The sequence below is a fragment of the Peromyscus californicus genome, unplaced genomic scaffold, assembly GCF_007827085.1.
Source record: "Peromyscus californicus insignis strain IS unplaced genomic scaffold, ASM782708v3 Scaffold_4__1_contigs__length_199733344, whole genome shotgun sequence".
NCBI lineage: Eukaryota > Metazoa > Chordata > Mammalia > Rodentia > Cricetidae > Peromyscus > Peromyscus californicus.
In genome coordinates, this window is record NW_026294562.1 from 32,871,112 (window position 1) to 32,888,152 (window position 17,041).

The 17,041-nt window shown below is 44.5% G+C and overlaps 1 protein-coding gene across 1 annotated transcript in view; it reads right to left on the reverse strand.

Moving 5' to 3' along the window:
* The window catches only part of Pdcd1lg2 (programmed cell death 1 ligand 2), a 34,237-nt gene extending 18,210 nt beyond the window's left edge, over nucleotides 1–16,027 (reverse strand). The window contains exons 1-3 of the mRNA XM_052714247.1: nucleotides 15,902–16,027; nucleotides 12,752–13,091; nucleotides 5,586–5,855 (exon numbers count right to left, since the gene is read on the reverse strand). Coding sequence (XP_052570207.1) covers nucleotides 5,586–5,855; nucleotides 12,752–13,091; nucleotides 15,902–16,027 — 736 coding nt within the window. The remainder of the gene's footprint in view (nucleotides 1–5,585; nucleotides 5,856–12,751; nucleotides 13,092–15,901) is intronic.
* Nucleotides 16,028–17,041: the final 1,014 nt, after the last annotated feature.

Here is a 17,041-nt window from a genome sequence, read left to right on the forward strand (position 1 = left end):
ATGTGATTTTATTTGTATGTTAATAAAGTTGCCTGGAGATCAGAAGTCACAGCAAGCCATAAGCAGGAGTCAGGCGGTGGTAGCACACGCCCTTAATCCGATCACATGGCAGGCAGAGTCTCTGTGGTCAAGGACACATCCAAAGCAAGGTGACCTGAACTTTTAATCCCAGTACCAACCATAGAGACCTGGAGGTCTGTATAAACAGACGAGGAAATCATGAGAAAGCAGAACAGAAAGGCAATAAAAAGACAGGACACAGGAAGAAGGTCTCTCTCTCTCAGGGGAAGGACGGCAGCGAGTGGTAAGATAAGGTGGTCTTAGCTCTTGGCTACTGCTCTGATCTCTGGGCTTTTAACTCTGCATTTGACTCTGTGTTTATTTAATAAAAGCGTTTAGAATTCCATCTACAGTAGTCTAGCTGAGAGAGTCTTAGACACCACTTAGTCCCGAGTCACTTCAGAGCCTCAGGGATGCTAAATAATCTGTCTGTGGTCACTGCCTCTAAAGAAACGACACAGCCAGGGCTGACCCAGACCTGCCTGACCCAAAGCCCAGGTTCTGTAGGAATCCTCTTCATCCAAGAGCATGTGATCACTAAGAATGAAAAGATCAGAGCCTGCATGCTTAAGCCATGTTGCAAAATGCTAACTTCTTCACTACTAAGTGCATGCTGCATGTAGCACTGTGAGTCAGGCCCCTGCCTCAGTACCTTTGGGAATCTTTGTTCTGTCCAGCTTTCCTCACAGACCTTCCACGTGTGGAGTTTCTGCTCACCTCTGAAGACTTCAGCCTCCTCAGACTGTATTTGAGGACAAAGGTGGTAGCTAAGTCATCCCTCAATCCTGTGTGAAGCCTAACATCGCTGCATGTGAGGTGCCAGTCCAAGTTTCTGGGCTGAACAGATCATCTAGTCCGCCTAGCTGATCAGCAGTTACCTTGTGGCGACCTGCTGGTTATTCCTCTCATCTACTCCCTCCCTCCTAGTGCTAGGTTACTAGATAGACATGGTTCTCAAAGACTGCTTTTTCCAGACCCATAGGCCAACAGTTAGGTGTCGCCAGGAACATAAACTAGGTTCAGACCCAGAATAGGTCTTCTGGATCTTAGTGTAAAACATCAAAGGTCTCTTCCACCACTTTTTCCTCTCTGAAGGCAGAAATATAAATATGGCAGTGACCCTGCTTTGACAAATCAACAGGGACAATGTCCAGGAGAGTGGCAATGGCAGAGCAAGAAGATGAAAATAACCTGGGCCACTGGGTGACTTATAGAATGTAGTCATTTAGCTGCTTAGAGCACTTTCTATCTCTGAGTATTACCTAATGGGAAAACACACGGCTGCTCTGAGTCACCGTGTGTTTGTCTCTTCACTATGGTCCCTTAAGCCTACATATTCTTCTATGTTATTTTATTATAGCTGCATTCTCTTTCACAATGACAAGATAAGCAATGGTTAAAAAAAAAATATATCTGTCCTATTCTTACCGCAGACCCGTGTGCTCAGAAAGAAGCCAGGAATCTTGCGGGAGGTGACTTAGTTTTCCTTCATTTCACCCTTTAGCATCGTGTTTCATTTAACTACCACAGTAACCTTTTAACACGGGCATCTTTACTCACTCTCGCCGTGTGGCTGAGGGACGAGTTCTAGGACAGCCCTGTAGGATGCTAAGTTCTAAAGCCGAGAGGCAGCAGAGACCGCATCTGAAATTTGACTGTTTCCAGAGCCCACATTCTTCTCTGTTGCCTGGATTCCCCTCCAGATGTGCCCGGGTGGGGGGGGGGGCTTCACTTTTCTGCCAGCCCCACCAGGTATTTTACAGTCATTCCTATAATCTAGCCCAGTTACATTTCCCAATGAAAGTGCAGCAACTGGCAGAGGACAGCCCCGTTTCTGAAAGAAAATGAACTGATAACCCCCTAACTTCGCCCAAATTCATCAGCCTTCTGTCCCCTGAGTGGCAGCCCCCCCCCCCCCCCCGCTCCCACCCTCCCACCTCTGAGCTCTCATTTCTGCATCTGTTTTATTCACTGACTTCTGGAGAAGCCTGACGTGGTTCACGGCGGTCAGCAGTGGGTGAGTAGCTCAGTTTATGAGAATGAGTAGAAACAGGATGGTTATAAGTCAGCTAGGCAATGCCCTTAAGAAGTAGAAGTGAGGACCCCCTGGGAGGACATGTGACTGTGGTTATCCTGACGCTGTTTTGTGTGTCACAGATCAGGGCATCATGTCTGATCTGACTGTCCACCCAGACTAGGAGCTGAGATGAGGGAGCTGGGGTCTTCGAGACGGTGTCTCCCACCCAACACTGAAGCATTTCTTAAGCTCTCCTCATGGGCAGAGCATTCTGCTTTCACTATGGTCTGGATATAAAGAGGAACCCTGTGAACTATGAAAAAACAATACACATAAAAAATGAGAAAAGAGCCGGGCGGTGGTGGCGCACGCCTTTAATCCCAGCACCCGGGAGGCAGAGCCAGGCGTTTCTCTGTGAGTTCGAGGCCAGCCTGGACTACCAAGTGAGTTCCAGGAAAGGCGCAAAGCTACACAGAGAAACCCTGTCTCGAAAAACCAAAAAAAAAAAAAAAAAAAAAAATGAGAAAAGATAACAGTCACAGAAAAACAAGCAAGTGATGTGGGTAAAGATCTTAATAACATCATGTGGGTAAAAGATTTGAATGAGCAAGATGAGAGTCTGACTCTGAAGCTGTATGAGGTGTCTTAGGGACAGGGTAGGCTGGGGACTGCCAAATGATGTTGTTTTATGGGAAAGGAGCTTATGGCACAAAGAAAGTGTGGAAGTGGACAAGGTATTGTGACAGGGTCCCAGACTTCAGTAAGTCCCCAGACCTCAGCACAATTGACTCCATTATGGGATTCCATTCAGGTCATAAAACTCAGCACATAGACAAAGTACCACCTCCCCAATTGAAAACAAAGGCCTAGTCCATCAAAGTCCATAGTTCTGGGAAAGTCTCTAAATGTACTAACCTTGCTGTTTGGATTCTATAATTCTGCTTCTGGCTAACTGTTCTTGTTAACTGAAGTATGTCAATCCAGAATATAGGGACTTTTTTTTGTGTGTGCTTAAAAACTCACCCTGAGAAAGGCTTGAGGCTACACTGGGATCCAGAACACCGAGTATAGTGGCTGGCTGGCTAATAAAGAATGTCTATTGGATTAAACCCATGTCCGAGCTGTCTTCTCTGGTAGATACCTCACATTTCTGGAGGTCCCACAGAGATCCCAGAGACCAGACCTTGAGACACTGGGGGTCTCTGAGCTCCTTAAAGTGAGGAAGAGTGTAGTGGTCAGGGGACTCCTGGGGCAGAGGGTGCAAAACTGGAGTTCTGGGTCCCCAAGGGCTCCCTTTGATCAATGAATGCCTAATGCTTTGGAGGACTCTGACACCTCCACCTCAAAAGGAAACAAATTAGAAAGTTACCTGTTTTGTCACCTCAGGAGGTAAGACTGGTTAAGGCACCTTCTGTTTGGACACATAGGAGAGGCCAGGCGGACACTGCCACTGATCCAGTGTCCAGGATCCACGTGAGGCATCACTGAGTTCCCCATCTGTTCAGGTTTATGAGTGTGCAGTGGCTACCTCAGCTTGTCTTTAGTGTGTGTGTGTGTGTGTGTGCGTGTGTGTGTGTGTGTGTGTGTGTGTGTGTGTGTGTGTGTGTGTGTCTGCCTCCGTGTGTCTTTTTATGTGTTTCTGTCAGTTCTGTTTCCTGTATCGACCAGTTGTCTTCTCTTGTGTCAGAACTCCCTGACTTAAGACCAGTGCCTGCTCCTATTGGGGTCCTGAATCCTTTTGGATCTGACAACTTGCCCAGAGAACCACCTCCTTTCCCCTCAAAACAAACAAACAAACAAACAAACAAACAACCTTCCACCTGTCCCACTCCAAGAACAGGAACCCTTGCTCGGTTCCTTGCTTGATTCCTGCTCACAGTCAGGGTTGGTTCTGTGTGGAGGTGTGGAAAGGCTGGGCCTCTCATCCAGGGCTGCCATCTAAGCAGAAGGGACAAAGGGAGGGGAGGTAGTTCCTGTGGTACACATTTCCTCTGCTCCTCCTCTGCCTGCTCTAAGTAAGGAGGAGCAGGGGAGAGAGAAAGAGGAAGTCTTACTCCATCTTTCATGATTAGGTTTCCTTTCAACCAATGATTCATACAATTGAAAAAATAAAAACTAGCATTCTCTGGAAAAAGTGGAAAACCACCAAGGTCCAGGCAGAGGATCGCTGCTAGATAATGCGGCCAGGACAGAATGGATTTTCCTTCTGTCCAACACTGACCACGGAGGCATTTCCCACTGGGTCCCTTTCAGAGCCTAAGTGAGTAAGATCTATATTATTTTGCTGACTGTGGTGCCAGTTAACTGGTTCTAGTGACATTTCCAAGAAAATCGGTCTCTTATTAAATTATTCAGAACTTGACCGGTCATGCTAGCTAGTTCTGGAAGTGGGTCTCATCCTTTGGATTTCGGTACCAACCAAATCTCAACCTATTTGGACACATATATTTCCACAGGTGGGGGCATCTCCTAAAGCCCCAGGTTCACGAGAAAGAGAGTCAGGGGAAGAGTCTGAGAAAAGGGGCTGGGTGATGTGACTATTGCCTTTGAAGAAGCAGTCACAAGCCATGCAATACAGATGATGACATTGGAAAAGGCAGGAATGTGGATTATCTCCTAGGACCTCTAATCCTCACTCACCTCGACTAGAACTCAGTGAAACCTATATTAGACTTCAAACCTCCAGAAGTATAAGATAATAAAGTTTTGTTGTTTTGAACCATTACATTTGTGACAATTATGGGAGCAATAAGAACTACATACACGGTGGAAAAAAGTTCCTGTCTCTTAGGAAATGATTGTTTTTCTAGTGGATAGATTTTAGTTATCAAACAAATGCTCTTACCTGGCACAAAAAGTTATTGGTTTGTTTAAAAAAAATGGTTACAATCTTGCTGGTGCAGAAATTCAAAAGGATGAAATCCACTTCTAATACTAGCTAGCGTGGCCAGTCAAACTGAATGATTTTTTTTGTAAGAGATCAGTTTCTTAGGGATGCCACATAGCCAATTAGCCAGCAGTACAGCCAGACAAACAACACCCATGCTATTCACTTAGCACTCTGGGCATGAATCACAGGAGATGTTTCTACAGCTTCTTCAGATCCATTTTCTGTACTGTAACACTGTGCTCTGAGATCCAATGTTGACCTTTCTGGAAGAAGCCTGCTGGGATCAGCCAATGGGAGACACCAGCAGGATACTGGAGGACCTGAGGTGTGGTTGGGGTATCTGTCATTCACAGACTTCCCTCCTTGAGGTTGCTCAGGTACCGCACTCGAAGAGGTGCTGTCCCCACAGCTGCCCTTCTCCCGGTAGCCTCTCCAGCAGTGGCGACTCTTGCTTAAGAGATCTTTGTTCTGTTCTGTCCTTGTAATTCTTCTAGATTCAACTTTGACTTCCCGGAGAGTCCCTTTATGACACCTTCCTCAAATGGCTCATGTGAGCACGCCATCTGTTTCTTACATGAACTCTGATTGATAGAGCTAGAAAGTCGGGGCTGCACTTACCCAGAGGGCCAATGATGGCTGAAGTAAGCTCCTTCATGTGAGCATTCCAGAACATGCAGCTGATGTTTCTGCCAGGCTGTGGCTTTAGGTGCAGAACACTGGTGACCTGGTAGAGGCCTTCAGGGGTCCTGATGTGGCTGGTGTTGGCAGGAACACTGACGTTAAGCCAGGACACTTCTGCCAGGGGGTAACCTCTAGCCTGGCAGGTGAGCTGCACCTCCCCTGTTCCTGGGACCTCTAGGATCCTAGTGTCTATATTCTGGTAAGAAGCTGGACAACAGAAGAAAAAGAAATTATATTCTGATTGCTGTAGAATTCTACTCAATGCAAGAGGAAATAAAATGGTCTCTATTAGGTAATACATTTTCTTTTATTTTAAAAATATTTTCTATGTCCCAGGTACATTACTTTGCATAGATTGAATAGTTCAATTCATATAATACAACAAAGATGCTATGTTGTTATCCCCAATTTTTGTTGGGGTTAATTGAAGACAGGTATGTTGAGAGTGGTGTCCAAAGTCAGAAGAATAAAGACTGGTAGACCCAATGTTTGAAAATAGAAAGGCTGCAAACTTATATCTTAGCACTATGCTAAGATGCCACATTCTGTGGCCTTTTATATTCTTTTCTTTTTTAAAGTGGTGTTAAGACTGGGCCATCTTTAGAAAAATATTTATTTATTTATTTATTTGTTTGTTTATTATCTTTAATGAGAAGACTTGGGGTCTGTGATGTGATGGTTAACTTTAGTTGCCAACTTGATGCACTCTAGAATTATCTGGGGGGGACCATCTCAATGAGGGATTGTCCACACCAAGGTGGTCTGTGGGCACCCCTATCGGGTAATGTCTTAATTAAGTTAATTGATATGGGAAGTCCCAGCTCACTATGGGTGGCACAGTGTCCTAGGCAGGTGGGACTGAACTACCTGAAAGTAGAGAAACCAAGCTGAGCACAAACAAGCAGGTAGGTGCATAGGCATTCATTTCCATCTGCTCCTGACTCGGGATGTGATATGAGTAGCTACCTTGAGTTCCTGCCTTGATTTCCCTTCAGTGACAGACTATAACTTGGAACTGTGAGCCCAATAAACCCCTCAACTCTAAGTTGCATTTCTGCACGGTATTTGGTCACAGCCACAGAAATGGAGCTAGAACAGGGTTTGAACTGCAAGTCCGTGCTTCTCGGTCAAGGTGAGGGAGCAAGGAAGAAGGGGCTCTCTGTTCTTATTCACGTTCTCCAGTGTAAGTCATCCAGAGACACCCCAAACAGGGAGAGAAGGGGAGAATCATGTGGCCACACAGCCATCCACTTAACGTGTGGTGCTCATTTCCCATATGGCTGTGCATTCTTGTGTGTTGCTCACTTTTCCAAAAGCTTAACGAACAGCAGAGGTTAAGTGACCATAAAACCTGGCCCTAGCCCTGTCCCTAGACATTATCTTATTTAAAGTAGATAAGGACTGTAAGAAGTTGGTAAAATGCGGATTCTTAGCTTGCAAACAGGGAAACAATAGAACCCTCGAGATTGTGGGGAGATGTGCACTCCTGGATTTTATCACACTGCTTCGCATTAGACATGCCACAAAGGGATGAGACACAACACAGGCAGGAACAACGTATTCTCTTGATGGATCTAGTAATACCTAGAACTCAGAGAAAAGGAAGAGAATTGGGTTCTGACACAGTCTACTGAACGATTTGGCCTAGTCTTACCAAGTTCCTTGGAACCAAGTTTTGGACTGTCTCTGGCAGTCAAACCGTTATCTGAAGCAGACAAAGTAGTCACTTTACCTCTAATTTAGCCACACCTTTTCCCTCTTGGTGCAGCATCCTCTTAGAACTATTTTATTCTACTACACTGCATCACATTTCTATCTTTTGGGAATTAGTGTGTAAATTTGAAAAAAAAACAAAAAACAAAACAACCCAAAAACAACCAGCCTAGACTTATTGGATAATCTGTTGTAGGTGAAGTCCAGCCAGCTCCTGCAGGACAGTTCCAAACAAGAAACTGATCTGGGCTGAGCAGAGAGGTGACTCAGAAGAGGAGGACCAGGAATCAGGGCTTGGCTGAGACTCTGCCTTGTGATATGTAAATGAAGGGATACATGTCAAAGGGATAGATATTCAGCTAAAAGAACCAGCATGATTTGGGTAAGGGATAGAAACCCACACCTTACAGTTACGATATCAAAAATGCTTCCACAGCCTTTTTCATTTGGGAAGTGGCTAGGGAGGCATCATCCCCAACGATGCATAATAGGGAAGCTAGACTTTTCTTGAGAAAAGATGAGCAGATTTTAGCGTTTCAAGTGGGTAGTTTTAAAAGTCCAAGAGTTCCAACTTCCTGCTCAATGAGGAATCTATTCTCTGGCAACTTGGCTAGATAACTATCTTGGTGAGTGTTAGACATGAACCTAGAAACAATCTGAGAATGGTGTTCTATTCATATCAATTAGGTCAGGGTGGCTGAGTTGTTCAAGTCTGCTGCTGCATATTTTGTCCTATCTGTTACAGCAGAACTGAATCAAAAGTTCACATATGCACTCATCTGGCTGCTGCTTCTTCTTCTTCTTCTTCTTCTTCTTCTTCTTCTTCTTCTTCTTCTTCTTCTTCTTCTTCTTCTTCTTCTCCTCCTCCTCCTCCTCCTCCCCCTCCTCCTCCTCCTCCTCCTCCTCCTCCTCCTCCTCCTCCTCCTTCTTCTTCTTCTTCTCCTTCTCCTTCTTCTTCCTCTTCTTCCCTCTTTCTTTCTTCTCCTCCTTCATTTTCTTCTTCCTCTCCTTCTCCTCCTCCTTCTCCTTCTTCTTCCTCCTCCTCTTCTTCCTCCTCTTCCCTCTTTCTCCTCCTCCTTCTCCTTCTTTTTCTTCTTCTTCCTCTCCTCCTCCTCCTCCTTTTTCTTCTTCTTCATTTTGTCTTCCAATTGTTTTTGATCAAAGAGAACTGAGATTTATTAAGAGAATGAGAAAAGCCTGGGAGGCCTCAACTCTACACAAAGGCCTACAGGCAGCTAAGGGATGCTGAGAGTGGGAGACAGTCTTCCCCAGGGAAGAGAACACCAATTGGTTATCTAATACTAATGGTCATCCCTGAAAACACACATCTAAGTGACATTGTACAGACTGAGCAGGTTGTATTCTTGTACGCAGAAATATATGTGTATATATATATATAGATAGATATATAGATAAAGGAGGCCATGACTTTGAAAAAAAGATGAGTATACTGGAGGGTTTGGAGAGATGAAAAGGAAAGTTAAAATGATATAATTATATCAATATCAATGTAAAATATAAAATGTAAAAATATCAAAATATAAAAACAATTTAAAAGAAAGAGTAAAAGAAAAGAACTGAGAGTGGGTGGGGCTCAAGGGAAGAATAGTCAACTTTCTAATTTATGTTTAACATAGTGAAGCTACATTGTCAGATGCACATACCTTTAGAATAGTCATTTCTCTCTATAGAGCTGATGTTTATCATTATGAAATGTGACTTTTTAAAGATGCTGCCATTCTTTCTATGGCATTTTCATACATGCACTGACTGTCCTTGGATGACAGTTACCCTCCCATTATCCTCAGTTACATCCCCCCTTCCATCCTTTCCTTCTCTCTGGCAGTCCCCTTTTACTTTGATGGTGTCCCTTTCCCCCTTAGATTCCACAGATAAGACCAAACATATTGTACATTTCTTCCCAAGTCTTCATTATGTCTCTCTACACAATGGTTTCCAGTTTTATCCATTTTCCTTTAAATGGCATGATTTTGTTCTTTGTTACTATAGCTGGATCAAATGATAGTACTATTTTTAGTTTTCTAAGGAACCTCTATTCTGATTTCCATTGTGCCTAGACCAACTGAAAACACTGCCTTTTATCTTTAGCATATCTATTTTTCTCACAATAGCGATCAGTTAACTACCTAACTTGTAGTTAACTATTTCTATAAATGGAAGCCCCTGCATCCCCAGAAGCTATCTTTGCCATGAGCACAATAAGTAATTAAACTTCCACTGAGAAGCTCATTCTTATGTCGTCAGTTTCATCCCACAGACACTTGTTTGGCTGAGTAAAACACATATAATAAGCTCAGTGTCTAAGAACCTGGTCTTGAGAATCTGAAAGGCATTAGCCAAGGGCTGGTGACATGGTCTTTCAAACTCTCAGCTTTCTCATTAATTAAAGGATATTTCCCTCCCTCTCTGTTCTGATGGTTTCTAGCAGCAGAATCCTTTATATCCTGGCACTAGCTCTCACTGAAGAGTTTATCAAGTGATGATTCCAAGGTTCCACTGGCCCAGCTTTCCCCTTTACCTCTTTCTTAGTACTATTCCCTTGGTCCCTTGATGACTTTTCAATGCTTAATCTTAAAAGAATGATTATTTTCTACTTCAGATTTCTACAAATTTCATGGTTCCTATTTCTCTGGTATGTGTGTGTTGGGAGAGAGGGTATGTGGTGTACGTTTCTATGTGCATGTGTGTACAGGTGGGATGTCCATGTTGGGGGGGTATGTATGTGGCATATATGATATATGTTTCTGTGAGCATGTGTGTGTACAGGTGGGCATGCTCGTGTGAAGATCAGAAGAAAACCCTGATTGTCTTATTCTCTATGGCATTCCCTTGAGTCAGGGTCTCTCACTGAACTTGAAGTTTACTGTTTTGGCTAGGCTGACTGGCCAGTGAGCTCCCACGTCCTACCTGTTACTGCCCTACAGCACTGAGGATACAGTCATGCATTGTTTTTAATGTGGGTGCTGTGAATTTGAACTCAGATTCTTATACTTGCATAGTAAGTGCTCTTGGCTGTCTCTCAGCCTCCATAGCCCTTCTAAGAACAAACTGTGCATACAGCATTATTATCTTAATCATCATAGTGACTGTAAATAAAGTAGGAAACACAGTTCTTATATGCTTTTGTCTTACAGGATCCAGGAAAACTTCAAATAATCACTGAAATAAATCTTTAGGGATTACTTTCAATCTGTCATTTAACAGCCTGCAGAATAGTATAGGGTCAGACTGTAATTCCAAAAGCTTGACTCCCTTGGAAAGTCAGAACAATGTGTTCTTCACTCTGATAGCCTTATTCCTTTGATCCCTAAGGGGAAAGGAGCTGAGGGAAGAGATGCGACTCCATCAGTAGGTTATTTCAGCCAATGCTTTCCCTGGGCCCAGAGTCTCAGATGCCAGCCACCTTTCCACCCAGGGCTTCTCTTCCAGCTTCCTTTGCTCAGCCCTTTGTCCGCCTTATTTGGGGTGAATTCCCTGCAATGGGAGCCATGTTGGCCCCTTCCTCAGCCTGCTGAGGTCACACTCATACCTTCCTGGGCCTTTGTGTTGGGTTAAAGTACTTTGGTAAACTTTGGTTCGTTCCCCACAATGGCTCATCTGTTCCTATGCCTGGCTCCAGCTGGACTGTGGCCCAGTGTGCTCTTGCTCTGGGCCTGCCTGGAGTCCTCTTTGCCGGCCACCTCTCAACCTCAGCAGCTCTGGGAGGCCCTGGCCTCTCTCGGTGCCTCGGTAATCTGCTTCAGCCTCTCTCCCACCACCATGGACCGATGGCTCTTAGTCACGTGGCTACAGCGTGGTTTTCCGGAAGCCACCATCTCCCCTAGATCTTCTCTTCATTCTGCCTCATTGTTTTTCTGTCCTTTGGAAATCAACTCTCTTCCCTATATTTAGTATAAATCCCTGTGTGGAGAGAGGTGTGACAGACCTATTGTTCAGATCTGTCCCCCAGATTTAAAGGTAAAACTAAACCTTTCTCTTACATTCTTCATCTGTAGGATTCTTCCCCCGGCCTCAGATCCGAGGTTCTGCAACACAGTAAGTTATTCTTGCCTGCTGGTCTTCAACACTGCTCTCTGCTCACAATCCTCTGATGAAAATTAGGACAGTGTGTGTCCTAGTTTTCCTGTGTGTCAGTTTGATTCTTAGACTTTTTCATAAGCTTCTATATTGAAAAATACATATTTAGCATTTTATAAATATTCGTATTTTCAACAAATAATTGTATCATTCTTACAAAACACACACACACACACACACACACACACACACACACACACACATATGTCTGGTAGTTCTCTGATTTATCATCCTTAACTGTCTTACACTTAACAGCAGAATATGTACAGCTATTGAAATTAAAATTTTCCTTATTACTGTGGGATTTCAGGTGTCCAAAGTTTTCTTCTATAATGTAATTTCATTACCATTATCAACACATATTATCAAAATGTAAAATATCGTGGATATTGACAATTATTAAGTGTGAAAAATAAAAGTGTACTGGATGTATCATTCAAGTTATTCATCAATCTGAAAATGCTTATAGATTATGTTTAGGACTATTCTGTGAGGTAGAATTCAACATTAATTTAATTTAATTTTTAAAAATTTTGTAGCTAAATCTTGTTCATATGAATTACCTAGTAGGAATTGGAAGCAATTTGCAAGACATAGTTTATCAGGCAAAAGTTGCTAATTTTTGATTATCAGCTACTGTCTCTAGGTGAGGGTCCTCATCATCCTCCAGTTCTGTTGGAAGCAAAGCATTTCACAGCTGCCGTGTAAAAAGCAGCAGCCGTCCTGTTCTGTGGAGCGTCAGGGTTTCTTTTCACCCTCGTCTGACACTGTGGAGGTTTTAAACCTTGGGTCAATGGATTGTATTTGAGAAGGGAGGCAGGCCCTTCATGAAGAAGGGGTGTTTCAGGGGAACCCTAACAGCTTTGCCTGGCGGTCCGTTCTCAGGTTCGTCAATTGGGGAAAGAGATTGAGGACGGTGAAGAGCTAGACACCCATACTGGTTCTTCCCTCGGAGAGTCCGTGGGAATCAACAGGTCCCTCCCTCCGTGAGGAGCATTGCTTTAAGGAAAAAATCTTCTGCATAAGGGAGTCCTGAGTCCAGCCGAGGAAGAGGCAGGAAGTCTTCTCATTTTCCTGACTTCCTCTACCCCACTGTGTCTGCTGCTTAACCTCTGTACCTTTTCTTACACTGGATGTCAAAAAGTATTTCCAGCCAGGCGCTTTTCCCCCCTTTGAAGTAGCTGCCTTTTTCAAGCCGGTTTCCAGCTTTTGTTTGAGCTACTGAGAGCAGCATGCTGTGGTGCGGCGCAGCGGTCACGTCCCTCCATCAGCGATCATTTGCAAACACTCACCTTTGACCTTGACCGTCAGGTACTTGTAGTCCCAGGCGGCCCCGCAGATGACCAGACAGCGGTACTGCCCCGCATCCTTCACTTGGACACTGGAGATGTGGAACAAGGCCTTTCCCAGGGGCAGCGCCTCCTCCAGGAGGGTGGCTCTCTCACTTGGCGAAGAGGTATCATTTTCTACCTTCTGCAAACTGACTCTTATTTCTTCGAGCCCCGTGCATTCCCTGTGGTCAAAATCACACTCCAGGCTCACGTTGCTGCCGAACTCTACTGTGAACACTTCCTTGGGGACTGTCACCGTGAACAAAGCTGAAAGGGAAAGACAGCTTGATGTTGTCTGATTCTGTCACAGTTCAGTTCTTCTAGAACGGGAGCTGTGAGCCACCCCTCCCTCATCTTCCAGGAGACCCCTGTCCTCCTCTGGCTTTCTACTGGGCTCCTCTCTTCCCTTCCCCCTGTCCCATATAGAAACAGTGGAGTTTGCCTGGTGGCGGTGGTGGCGCACGCCTTTAATCCCAGCACTCGGGAGGCAGAGCCAGGCGGATCTCTGTGAGTTCGAGGCCAGCCTGGACTACCAAGTGAGTTCCAGGAAAGGCGCAAAGCTACACAGAGGAACCCTGTCTCGAAAAAATAAAATAAAAAGAAAAGAAAAACAGTGGAGTTCTTGTCTCAGCACACTGAGGTGATTTTCTTCTCTGAACATTCCCACCCACACAGCTGATCTACACTCCTCCTTCTCCAGAACACCCCAGCAGGAGCTTCTGATGGACAAGCCTGCTTGCCCCCAACAACATCTCCCACCTTAGAGCATCCTTCTTGTGAGACCATAGGCTGCCCTACCACTGACGGCTACTTTCATTTTATTTACTGTCATAGATCTTATCATCTGGGCTGATTTTCTTTAGTTTTTACCTCTCTTTGCCAAGTATCACCACCTCTAACCAGTGAGAATAAGGACATCCACCTCTTACAGAGCTCTGAGATACACCAGCACCTCATGTAGTCCCCCCGGAAGCCAGTGAGACAGGCACATTGCTACCTCCCTTTTGACAATGAAATGAGGCACAGAAAGGTTAATCTACTTGCCTGAGAGTGCACAGCTAAGACCAGTGCAGTATTTCTCTGCCTTTCACCGGTAACCACCAAGACATAGGAACCCACTGTAGACGTTCACTATTTTGGATCAATAAAGTCAAAGGGGGGAAAATGGAACTATGTTTTACTACTATTGGCCAAGTTTCACAGAAGGTACTTTAAAACTATATTATTTAGTACTGTATTCTTGACCTGAACCCTGTGTTGTCATTAGGATTTTATAACTTTGTTCAAAGACATTGGCTCCAAGAATACAGTTAATATGGCTACAATTCAGGGCCCACTGGTGTCTAACTTGAAAAGCTGTAGCATCTATTTGCAGTGTTTCCCAGGATGAGGGGCGCAGCTCACCAGAGACACGCAGGTAATTTCTTGTGGGGCAGAATCAAAGGTTAACTAATGGGTGTTGATTTAGAGAGAAAATTCCCCCTCTTCAATTTGATTTCAATCCTTCAACTACATGTTTTCTAACCGGACGCTTATTCTTTTGGAATGAATAGTTCTTCTTTTACGAAGGCAGGGAGCTCCCAGGAAGATGCATAGCATCAGTAGAAAACTTAAATAAATAAATAAAAACAGTATTTGCTTTTGTTTCTAGCCTTTGTTTTACTAAAGTGTTACTGGGTTTCTGCCTGTACAGAGCGACCTGTTTGCTTGTATTTTAAAAGCCAAGTTAATTTAAATAAGCCTGCAACACAGCAGAAACAGGAAAGGCAGTCTTTTTTTTTTTTTTTTTTTTTTTTGTTTTTCGAGACAGGGTTTCTCTGTGTAGCTTTGCGCCTTTCCTGGAACTCACTTGGTAGTCCAGGCTGGCCTCGAACTCACAGAGATCCGCCTGGCTCTGCCTCCCGAGTGCTGGGATTAAAGGCGTGCGCCACCACCGCCCGGCTAGAAAGGCAGTCTTTGTGTGTAGAGAGCATGGGAACTGTGTGCTGCGTCTATCAGTATTGAAAGGACACCCTGATGATGGGGGTGTGGAAAGATCTTGGAATCGTTTCTGAATCATTGCAGAAAATTGGATTGAACTATACTCAACAGATCTCTTTCATTAATTCATATAATCAAATAATCTGATCATCAAATAGCTGTGGGTGTTTTCTAAATATTTTCATTTAGTGACAGGTGAGCTTGGATTCAAATCCCAACAGTATCCAGATTAGTTGGGAGCCTCTGAGTGGGGGCCTGTCAGTTGACTTCTACGAATCTGTCCATTTTCTCTTCATGGGGCTGATCTATCTCTTGGTTCGGTGGGAAAATCTGGGCAAGGTAAATACGTGTCTCCCATGTGGGTCAGCTAGCAGGCACTCGGAAAACATTCTTCCAGGCGATGGTTTAATTCTTGGGAAAGCAGTAATCCATATATGGAATGTGCAGCCATTCTTTATTAGCCAGGATGTTCTGTCTGTCTGTCCGTCCGTCCGTCCGTCCGTCCGTCCGTCCCTCCCTCCCTTCTCTCTCTCTCTCTCTCTCTCTCTCTCCTTTCTCTCTTTTCTTTCTTTCACGGACAGGGTCTCACTATGTAGCCCAGGCTGGCTGATAACTTGTACTCCTCCTGTCTCCCAGCCTTCTAGGTCCTCAGATTCCAGATGCATACCACAACTGTGGCAAACTATTTAATGAACCAGGATGGTTGTCCATTCTCTGACCTGACTCCATAGGATGAGTAACCTTTGAATTTCCTGCTGGCTGATGATTCACACTGCAACCCTCCTTTAGGTTGTCTTCTTTTGTGAGACAGGGCCATGCTACATAGCCTCATATGGTCTTGGACTCAAGTCCTTGCTGCCTCAGCCTCCTGGGTGCTGGGGTGGCCAGGGTGTGGTACCATACTCAGCTTGCAAGTCTCTTCTAGCTCAAGCTTTTCCTTCTGTTACTCTTTGAACCTTAGAAGTTAATGATAAGATCAAGTTTGCTTTGGTATTTTTTCTAGTATCTAGCACATTAATCTCAGTTGTGGAGAATCAGGGGAGGGAAAGGAGAGTGTAGTGAAGAAAAAGAATATGAGCCCGACTATATTTACTTCTCACCAAGGTATATTTTGCAAGAGATCACACGAACCAGCAAATCTTGGTTATCATCCAGCACACTGGACAATGATAGGCACAAATGAGCTTTACCAGAAATGCTGGCAAGTTTATTTCCTCCATTCTCTGCCTTAACTACAGCTGGAACAGTAAGGTGCATTTCTACGGAGGTCTGTGGCACAGAGAAGGTGAACACATGCCCAGCCTTTGTTTGTGCAGCACGGAGCCAAGAAAAAGGCTCGAAAGTGTGTGCTCCTTTGCAAAGCATTGCTAATCAGGCATGCCCTTGCTGGAAAGCTAATCAGGCTGAGAAGACCCAGGATCGTACTAGTGAAAAAGGATGCCATAGTTCAGGATTTCCCTACACAATTCCGAATTGGAGACTCCACTGCATGCTGAAACCACAAGTTCTTATGTACCTTACCCATAGTTTCCATAACAGGACCCTCTTCATGTTAAGATCCATTATTATGGGAACTGTAATAATTAGTTTTCACAATTTGATGGGATTTAGAAACACATAGGGAATAATTCCTGGGGCATGTCTGTGAAAGGGTCCATAGAGAGGCTTAACTGAGCAAGGAAGAGCCACCTTGAATGTGAGTGGCCCCATCCCAAGGACTGAGCACCAGCACGCATCTCTGAGTGCAGATGCAATGTGACAGCTGCCCCCACTCGGGCCGCCGCGGTGCCTTTCCTGTCGGGATGGACTGTGTTCTTGCAAACTGTGAAGCAGGACACACCCTTTTTCCATTAACTATTTTCAGCAGGTGCTTTGGCACAGCCAAGGAGAAAAATGGCTATACCAGAAATCATCTCTAAACCCTTCACTCCCTTACAGCTAACAGATACTTTGTACCAAATCCACTCTGCCCTGGGGTGGGGGGTCCGTAAGTATGACTCATTCATCAAAAATACACTAGCTACCTTCTGAGCACTTAGTTTAGGAGTTTACTACTATTGAATCCCATTCCCCATTTTAAATTACAGACACCCAAATAGAAAGCAGGGAGAGAGGTGGGGGCGTGGGAGATAGGTGTACAAGGAAGGTCAGTTGTGTGTCTGGATGGATGTGGAGATGTGCTGACTGACTTAGCTCAGCTGTTTATCACTCTAGACTTTCTTCTCATGGGAGAGAGAGACCGCTTGTACTTCCTCTGGAACTCCCCCAAAG